The sequence below is a fragment of the Saccopteryx bilineata genome, chromosome 3 (assembly GCF_036850765.1).
Source record: "Saccopteryx bilineata isolate mSacBil1 chromosome 3, mSacBil1_pri_phased_curated, whole genome shotgun sequence".
Classification (NCBI taxonomy): domain Eukaryota; kingdom Metazoa; phylum Chordata; class Mammalia; order Chiroptera; family Emballonuridae; genus Saccopteryx; species Saccopteryx bilineata.
This window is the reverse complement of record NC_089492.1, coordinates 255,882,632-255,892,506: the sequence shown is the minus strand read 5'-3', so window position 1 is coordinate 255,892,506 and position 9,875 is coordinate 255,882,632. Positions and strand designations below refer to the sequence as shown.

General features: G+C 41.3%; 1 protein-coding gene across 2 annotated transcripts; it reads left to right on the top strand.

Moving 5' to 3' along the window:
• Positions 1 to 33: 33 nt before the first annotated feature.
• Positions 34 to 8,928, top strand: UQCRH (ubiquinol-cytochrome c reductase hinge protein). 2 transcript variants are annotated; one of them, XM_066269296.1, is made up of 4 exons: positions 34 to 197; positions 4,397 to 4,420; positions 5,182 to 5,343; positions 8,703 to 8,928. In XM_066269296.1, the coding sequence occupies exons 1-4, from the start codon at positions 144 to 146 to the stop codon at positions 8,733 to 8,735; spliced, it is 273 nt and encodes a 90-aa protein (XP_066125393.1). In that variant the 5' UTR covers positions 34 to 143; the 3' UTR covers positions 8,736 to 8,928. The 2 variants fall into 2 exon arrangements, with proteins under 2 accessions (XP_066125393.1, XP_066125392.1); XM_066269295.1 differs by having other exon boundaries at positions 5,182 to 5,450.
• Positions 8,929 to 9,875: the final 947 nt, after the last annotated feature.

Below are 9,875 nucleotides of genomic sequence, written 5' to 3'. Positions count from 1 at the left end.
TGTTCGCTACTACGACTAGTCTGCCGCACTTCCGGCCAGATCGCCGGATATCCGTTGAGTGACCCTTACAAGTCCTTCTTGATTCTGAAGTGGAATAGGTGCCGGTGTTGGTACTGGTGTTGAATTCAGAACCGTAGCCGGACATGGGGCTGGAGGATGAGCGAAAAATGCTAACCGGGTCCGGAGATCCCAAGGAGGTAAGGCAAGGCGATCGACTCGACCCTCTCTTGAGGGTCAGGACCTAGCCCGCCAAAACACGCCCGGGTCCCTCTTGGCCCTGCTTACCCCACCCCACCCCCGGGTTTGCAGGGTCGAGAGCTGGTTCCCTTGACTCTTCCCCAGAATTCGTCGAATGACCTTGGGCAAGTAGATGATGAGTCTTTCTCTGAGCCTCATTCTGTGAATATGGTGAAGGTTTAACGAGAGTGAAAATGCTGTGTTTACTATTGTAAAAGTAGTATCTATATTTTTAGTCAATCAGTTATCCCTGACGTGACAGGTTTAGTATCTATACTTTTAGTCAATCAGTTATTCCTGATGTGACAGGTTTGGAGAGCGAGCGACCAACCTTAGCCCTGACCTCAGCTCAGGTCAGAAATCCTTGCCACATTTTCTGTTCCAGAGATCTAGCCTTACACTAGTTTGTGGAAAAAGGGGTTTCTTTTTCTTTGTGGGGGTTGAGGGGAGGTATTTTGGGAGACAGTATAGAAATGTGCGTATAATTCTGTGGTAAAAGAGGGAGCTCTTTCCCAGAGTAAGAATGCCGACATAATAACAATTATTGACTACTTAGTATTTCAAGAATATGTGCTAACTAGTTTAAGCCACACAACAGTTCACAGATGAGGAAACAAACGCAGAGAGGTTAAGTATCTTGTGGAAGGACACACAGTTAATAAATTATGGGGCCAGAAACTGAACCAAGCATCATAGTTCCAGAGCTAAGACATAGCCGTCATGCTTTGTAGGAGCTTTACAGAAGCCAGCTAGCTTTTGTTTCCAGTCACATTTCCTATTTATTCTCTGTCGCTTTGGGGCAGCTATTTTTTTTTTTTAATTTTTTATTTATTCATTTTTTAGAGAGGAGAGAGAGACAGAGAGGGAGAGAGAGGAGAGAAAGAAGGGGGGAGGAGCTGGAAGCATCAACTCCCATATGTGCCTTGACCAGGCAAGCCCAGGGTTTCAAACCGGCGACCTCAGCATTTCCAGATCGACGCTTTATCCACTGCGCCACCACAGGTCAGGCGGGGCAGCTATTTTTGCACTTACAAGTTCAGAATAGTTGGAAATTAGTTTATCTTATTATTCTTTCTAGTCTTATTATTTTCGGAAGGAGAACCAGAAAGACGTAGAGCCAGTCTTAGGAAGTTACCAGAAACTTTATCTTGGTAGGCCTCATCACAGCAATAGATGAGAAAAGGAAAGTAAATAAGTAATTTTAAAGTTAAGAAAACTGAGTTCTTTTATGAAGACCCCTTCTTGGAGATTAAATCTTTCTATTTAGTGTGATGTTGGTTTTTCTCATTGGAAATATTACAAGTAGTCCATATTCAGGCTTGTATTTGGTTTGTTTTTCCAAAACAAGCCATGATACTTTTGACATAAAATTATCAAAGACACAAAATGATTAATATAGTATTGCTAATAGGGAAATGATATAAAGGTCTTGCTTTTGTGATAACTAATTTCTGGTTTCTAACTCAGAATGTGATTTTTTCTTTTTTTGGAAAACTTGTATAGTATGAATTTTTTATAAAAAGGGCAAGATTAAGACCTTTAGGTAATGAAAAGCTAGAACTTTACATCCTAAATAACATCTTTATGTTTAGAAGAGACCTTTGCCAGTTGTGGGAATAAATAGCCTGGGCTACAGTTAACCTGCCCTACACCTCCCAGCTTTTATGTGCTTTGGTCCTTTCTCTGAGGGTTAGAGATGAAAATGAGCCATATTTGTGTTGGAATTTTGAAAACGTAATGAGGGATTGCTGAACTAGGTTTTATTTTTTACTTTTTAGAGAGAGGAAGGGTGAGATAGAGAGAAACATCGACTCATTGTTCCACTTAGTTATGCATCCATTGATTGCTTCTCTTACGTGTGCCCTGACTGGAGCTCGAACCGGCGACACTGGGGTCAAGCAGGCATTGCTGAGAAGACACTACACTGTGCCAACGGCTGAGCTAGTGTTTTTTTTTTATTTCACTCTATACTTTTTCTTTCCTTTCTCCCAAATGTGGACATGTGCATCACAGGTTGAAATACTGATCAGATAGACTCTGCTGTGCCCCAGATTTAGGCTTATGCTAATGCTCCCATGGGGAATTTTTTTTTTTTTTTTTTACACTAAAGAAAGGAAACTAAGTTTGAGATTGTGCACCAGAATCAGAAAAACGATAGGAAGGGCCTGCTGTTTCCAAGCTTGTGAATGGAGACATGTAGACGTCTTAGACTAATAGTCTACTTCGAGTCTTGGGAATTTGGCAAACAAAAAGTAGTGGCTGAAACTGTCTTTATATATATATATATTTTTTAATTGATTTTTAGAGAGAGAGGAGTGAGAGAGAAAGAGAGAGAGAGAAGGGGGAGGAGCAGGAAGCATCAACTCCCATATGTGCCTTGACCAGACAAGTGCAGGGTTTCGAACTGGCAACCTCAGAGTTCCAGGTCGACACTTTATCCCACTGCGCCACCACAGGTCAGGCCATGGAACTGTCTTTAGTTAGGCTCTGGCTAAAGAAGAGTTTAAGTTTGGCCTTTTTTTTTTTTCTTTTTTTATTTTATTTATTCATTTTAGAGAGGAGAGAGAGAGAGAGAAAGAGAGGGAGAGGGAGAGGAGAGAGAGACAGGGGGGAGGAGCTGGAAGCATCAACTCCCATATGTGCCTGACCAGGCAAGCCCAGGGTTTCGAACCGGCGACCTCAGCATTTCCAGGTCGACGCTTTATCCACTGCGCCACCACAGGTCAGGCCATGGAACTGTCTTTAGTTAGGCTCTGGCTAAAGAAGAGTTTAGGTTTGGCCATTTTTATATTCCCAGTTCAAGTTCAGAATCCAGAAAAAATATATTAGTTTTTTTTTCCTAACTTGTTTTAATATGTTAGGACCAAATTTAGCTATTTCTGGTAATAATGGGACCCACCAGAATTTAGAACAAAGTGCTTTTTTAAATTATGTAGGTTCAATATGAACATCTGGCAGCTTGAATCTACATCAGAAAATGTCTGTTTAGTGTTATCTCTCAACTAGGAGTTCCTTAGGGCTGTTGTGATTAATCAAATCATTATAGATATGAGAGTGCTTTATAAACTTTATAGTCTTGTGTGTGCTTTAGGTTGTTGCTAATGAAAGTGAGAAAGTATGTCCTTATTGAAATGTATCTAGGATTAGTTTTAACCAGGTATGGTAAGGTTATAGACATGGAGACAACTGTTTTTGAATGAAGAGTTTATTACTTATAGTTCCCCAAAGAACTATAAATTTTTTGGTTTTTTTGTATCTTTCTGAAGTTGGAAACGGGGAGGCAGTCAGACAGACTCCCGCATGCGCCCGACCGGGATCCACCTGGCATGCCCACCAGGGGGCAATGCTCTGCCCATCTGGGGCGTTGCTCTGCCGCAACCAGAGCCATTCTAGCGCCTGAGGCAGAGGCCGCAGAGCCATCCTCAGCGCCGGGGCAAACTTTGCTCCAATGGAGCCTTGGCTGCAGGAGGGGAAGAGAGAGACAGAGAGGAAGGAGAGGGGGAGGGGTGGAGAAGCAGATGGGCGCTTCACCTGTGTGCCCTGGCCGGGAATTGAACCTGGGACTTCTGCACACCAGGCCGACGCTCTACCACTGAGCCAACCGGCCAGGGCAAGAACTATAAGTTTAAAAAAAAAACCAAAACTAGAGTAATAAGACCACACTACTTAGGGCCACATAGAAGTGCCTAGACCAGTCAGGAACAGAAGGAATAAGGGAAAGCAGACCCTTGGTTTCTGAGGGAAAGAGTGGGTGAGATAGGATAGGAAAGTTGATTGGGTTGTTTGAGCTCTGGGCTATAACAGTGGTCCCTAGTTATTTGGTTCTTGGCCTTGGGGTGATTAGGACAGGGGCAATAATTGGTTTAGTGTAGGAGAGTTAAACAAAGGAAGTGGTTGGCGGTAAGGGATTTGGTTGGTTGTTTTGCATATGAGAGGCATGTCCCCAGGCAAGTTGTTTGCTATCTCTAGAAATTAGCCTGCCCTGGGAAGAGGCTGTCTCTCCAGTATTGGCAGGGCCCCTAAAATGTCAAAGCTTTATAAAATACAGAAATTTAAAACATGATTAATATAATATCCTCAGTAATTACAAGTTCACTATTATTGGGAATATATATGTCATAAAATTGCTGCTAACATTAATTTTGTTTTCTTTTTGTAGGAGGAAGAGGAGGAGGAATTAGTGGTAAGAACTTTCTCGGGTTTGGAACCATCACAGTAAAAGGAAGTTTGAGCTTCGTGAAACTCTGGAGCCATTTTAAGCAGTCTTTATATTTGACACCTTGGAGAGATTGGGAGTGGAAAAAGCCTTTAAGTACTTCCTTCCTGTTCAGTGGAGTGTTTGGGGGTGTGGGCCTGGGAAGCTGAGTCTTTTCTGGGTTTGAGGCTTCTGCAGTTGTGTCAGGGAGCAGAGCAGCATCTTGAGGGCCTCACACTCAGTCATCTGCTATTTGTGGTTTAATAAAAAATTCTGGAAGAAAATTTTCTGAATGATCCCTCTCTATGTTAACATTGCCTTTCTAGCAGGGCAGCTGGTGCATAGGCCTTTCTGTCAGATGAGAGGAATTGAAATTGATAGACATTACATGTCCCAAAATGCTCTGTTAACAAGTAAGGCCTCCTATAGCTCTACTTCAAGTTTGGCCAGGTTTTCTTTACTGCCTTGTTTTTCTGATAGGACTGAGGCTTTCAGTACATACTGGCAAGCTTGGAAGGCAGGAGTGTGAAACTTTTCCCTACTACTTAGCATCAGAATTGAATGGGAGATCCCATTCTGTTATTTTGGGGTGGGGGCAGTGTGGCTCTGCCAGCTGGCCTTCTGCATGGTAATTCAGAGGCAGCACCTTGGTTTGGTGGTTGTATTAATCAAAGCATATGGTTTCTGGATCGCCTCCTAAAATCCTCATTTTGGTTTTTTGTTTGTCTCTTTCTGTCTTTCTCCATCAGGATCCCCTGACAACAGTGAGAGAGCAATGTGAGCAGTTGGAGAAATGTGTAAAGGCCCGGGAGCGGCTAGAGCTCTGTGATGAGCGTGTATCCTCCAGGTCAAACACAGAGGAGGATTGCACAGAGGAGCTCTTTGACTTCTTGCATGCAAGGGACCACTGTGTAAGTCAGTCTAAAGTCATGAAGGGAGAAAGCATACAGTGGCTAGGGAAGACTTGGTTCTGACAACCTTTCCATCCTACCATTTATTGTAACCCAGTATATGTCAGGTACTGTAATGAGCATTTTACATAAGTAATCTTACCTAATCCTACTTCTTTCACTGGAGGCAGGTTCATCATTATCCCCATTTTATAGATAAGAAACTGAGGCTCAGAGAAGAGAAATGATATCCCAACTTGTACTCACAGACAGGGAGGAAGCTGGATTTTGTACTTTTAAGTAATAGGCTATTATTTAATTTATATCCTCCAATGTGTCTTTTACATAGCAGTGTGTCCAAAAAGTTGTTTTGTTAGTTTGTTTTTAAGCAAACTTGTGTTTGACTCTCTTGCATATAATAGTAAGATATTTTAAAGTATAGGGTAGGCAAAGTTTGATATGATTGCTTATGTTAAAACTGATTGGGTGGCTAATGAGCATACAGAAAATGTCCAACATCATTAGTGATCAGGGAAATGCAGATCAAAACCCCAATGAGATACCAGTTCATATCTGCTAGATTGGTCCAGTCAAAAAGATAGGTAACAGGTGGTGGCCTATGTGGAGAAATTAGAAACTTCATCCACTGCTAATGGGAACATAAATTGGTACAGCAAGTGGAAAACAGTCTGGCAGTTCTTCAAAGGGTTAAACATAGAGTTACTATATGGCTCAGCAAGTCTACTCCTGGATATATTCCTAAGAGAAATGAAAACACATCTATGTGAAAACTTGTACACAAATATTCATAGAAGCATTATTCATAGTAGCCAAAAAGTAGGAACAACATAAAATGTCTATGAACTGATATATCCATATAATAAAATATTATTTGGCAATAAAAAGAAATCAAACACTTTACCCAAAACTATAAACATAGAATTGCCATATTGATCCAGTAATTCCTCTTTTGGGTATATACCCAAAAGAAATGAAACTCTGTTCAAGGACTTGAAAAAGATACTTGTGCATGCATGTTTATAACATTCACAATAGCCAAGAGGTGGATGCAACCTAAGTGTCCAGTAATAGATGAATGGATAAACAAAATGTGATATATATGTGCAATGAGATATTATTTCACCTTAAAAGGGAAGGAAACTGAGTCATGCTACAACATAGATGAAACTTGAAGACAAAGACATACTAAGTGAAATAAACCAATCACAAAAGCACAAATATCATTCCACTTAGATACCTTAAGTAGTCAAATACATAGAGACGGTAGAATAGTGGCTACCAAGGGCTGAGGGGAGGGGGAGATGAGGAATTATTTAATGGGTACAGAGTTTCAGTTTAGAAAGGTGAGAATATTCTTGAGATTAATGATTGCAGGACAATGTGAATATATATACTTAATGCCACAAAAATGTATTATTAAAAATGGTTAAAATTAAAAAAAATGGTTAAAATGGTAAGTTTTATGTTATTTAAATATTTTTATGAGCAAAGCACTAGGTTAAGATCTGGGAGTAAGGCAGGTATGGTCCCTTCCTTCTTTATGAACCAGAGAACAGTTAGTAAACTGGTAAGTCTCTTGGGTGTAACTGTCTTAGAATGACCTTCACTGGTCCTCATAATTAAGGATGCTATGTCCCCCATTTAATTAGTGTTTATCACTGTTAGAAGTGACCTTATATGTATATTTCTCTGTTATTCTTTAAGTTCCATAATAGAGATATTGTGTTTACTGTTTTTACTCAGCACCTAAAACAGTACCTGGCATATAGATGTTGCATAAATATTTGTGGAATTAATGAGCACCTTGATATGGGAAGTAATCGTTTCTGTGGGGAAGACAGAAAAGGGACAGATTTGTGTGGGGCTTGTTTAGAGAAGGATTTCATATAAACTTTTAAGATTTTATTTATTGGTTTTTAGAGGGAGGGGAGAGAAAGAAAGGGGGAGCAGAGGAGCCAGAAGCATCAATTCATAGTAATAGTTGCTTCTTGTATGTGCCTAGACTGGTTAAGCCCGAGGATTTGAACCAGCAACCTCAGCATTCCAGGTCTATGGTTTATCCACTGCGCCATCACAGGGCAGGCATCATGTTAACTTAAGTTCTAAAGGAAAAGATTAAAAAATTGGAAAGAGCATTCCAGGTAGAAGGGAGAGATGGGTAACTAAGAAGAATTTGCTATGGTTCAGGAGAGGTGTGAGTGTGTAAGAAAGGGAGTGGTGAGAGAAGGGACATTATCATTCTACGTCATGAAGAACCTTGTAAGCCATGACATTAAAGTGGCCCTGACTAGATAGCTGGGTTGGTTAGAGCAGGTGTGGCCAACAGTTTTTTCCTGGGCCAGATTAGAAAGAAAACTTTTCTCACAGGCTGGGCGAAATATTAAAATTAAAAAATGTTAAATACAAAAATGATTCATTTAAGTAAATGAAATTTTATTATGTAATTTGTTTATAAATAAATGTGAGTGAAAAAAATTTAATATACAATATTATTTTAATAAAAATATAATTACAGACCATATAAATATCCACTGTATCGCAATCAATCGAAACAATATTTAATTAATAGAATGAGCTTGAAGGGGCTATATTGCAAATAAAACAATTATTTCATTTTACAAACAGCCTGGACACGTTTTCAATTACCAATTGCAGCTATTGTCTGCTACAGTGCCACTTGATTCAGCACACTTGACTACAAAAATAACAAATTGTTTGACCTAGGGTGCGGACTGGCAAACTCCGCCTAAAAGAATGTGGATTTCACATCACCACTAAACGTCAAACAGATCATATATTGACTACAGACGAGTACAAAAGTTATAAATCTTTATAATGGAATTTTTTTAAAAAATAAGTGTCTCAAATCCATTCGACCAATTATTGGAAGTTAACCCTAGATTGAACCCGGGACTTCCACACACTGGGCTGACACTCGACCACTGAGCCAACTGGCCAGGGCCAGAGCAGACCTTTATTTTAGTTTGAATTTTTTTAATTTGAAAAGTCACACGCAGAATTCTTTTCCACGTATCACTATCTTCTTAAATATCTCTATTTCCAATAATCAAAGATGCTTCCGCTTCTGAGTAGCTGAGATTTTACAGTAGCGGAGAATATTAAAAATTTAATCACGGGCCACATAAACTCATTACCGTCTGCGGGTTGTATGTTGGCCATGCCTGGGTTAGAGCGTTGTCCTGAAACACAGAGGTTGTGGGTTTGATCCTCGGTCAGGGCACATACAAGAACAGATCTGTGTTTCTGTCTCTGTCTCTCCCTTCCTCTCTCTGAAATCAGTTAAAAGAAAGGTTCAAAAATGCTGCCAATTAATGACTTCTTTTCTTTCCTTCATCTAGGTGGCCCATAAACTCTTTAACAGCTTGAAATAAACGTGCAGACTCATTCACCCGTGGGCATCTTCTGGGCTCAGGATATTTCCTCATGATTTTGAACATGCCATTTGTTTCTTATTTGTATAACTATAAGTTCATGTGAACCTCATGGATTTTAGTTAGGCAAGTAGCTTCTATGTAATTAGTAATGATTCTATCTTAATAAAGTCCAGTGATCTGCAGACCTTTATTTTATTATTGTTTTTTTTTAGTTTTGTGGGGTTCTTTTGTATTTTTCTGAAGAAGTGGGGAGGCAGAGCCCTGGCCGGTTGGCTCAGCGGTAGAGCGTCGGCCTAGCGTGCGGAGGACCCGGGTTCAATTCCTGGCCAGGGCACACAGGAGAAGCGCCCATTTGCTTCTCCACCCCTCCGCCGCGCTTTCCTGTCTGTCTCTCTCTTCCCCTCCCGCAGCCAAGGCTCCATTGGAGCAAAGATGGCCCGGGCGCTGGGGATGGCTCCTTGGCCACTGCCCCAGGTGCTAGAGTGGCTCTGGTCGCAACATGGCGACGCCCAGGATGGGCAGAGCATCGCCCCCTGGTGGGCGTGCCGGGTGGATCCCAGTCGGGCGTATGCGGGAGTCTGTCTGACTGTCTCTCCCTGTTTCCAGCTTCAGAAAAATGAAAAAAGAAAAAAAAAAAAAAAAAAAGAAGGGAGGCAGAGACTCATGCATGTCTGACCAGGATCCACCCGGCAAGTCCACCAGGGGGCGATGCTCCGCCCATCTGGGGCGTCGCTCTGTTGCAACCAGAACCATTTTAGCGCCTGAGGTGGAGGCCATGGAGCCATCCTCAGTGCCCCAGCCAACTTTGCTCCTTTGGAGCCTTGGCTGTGGGAGGGGAAGAGAGAGATAGAGAGGAAGGAGAGGGAGAAGGGTGGAGAAGCAGATGGGCGCTTCTCTTGTGTGCCCTGGCCAGGAATTGAACCCGGGACTTCCACACACTGGGCTGACACTCGACTACTGAGCCAACTGGCCAGGGCCAGTGCAGACCTTTATTTTAGTTTGAATTTTTTTAATTTGAAAATTTCAAATAAGGATAGAATAATAATCAAACCCTCTGTACCCATCACCTAGCATGTATCTCTAATGATAAGGACTTTTAAATTTTTTTAGTTTACCTTGATGCCACTATCACATTTA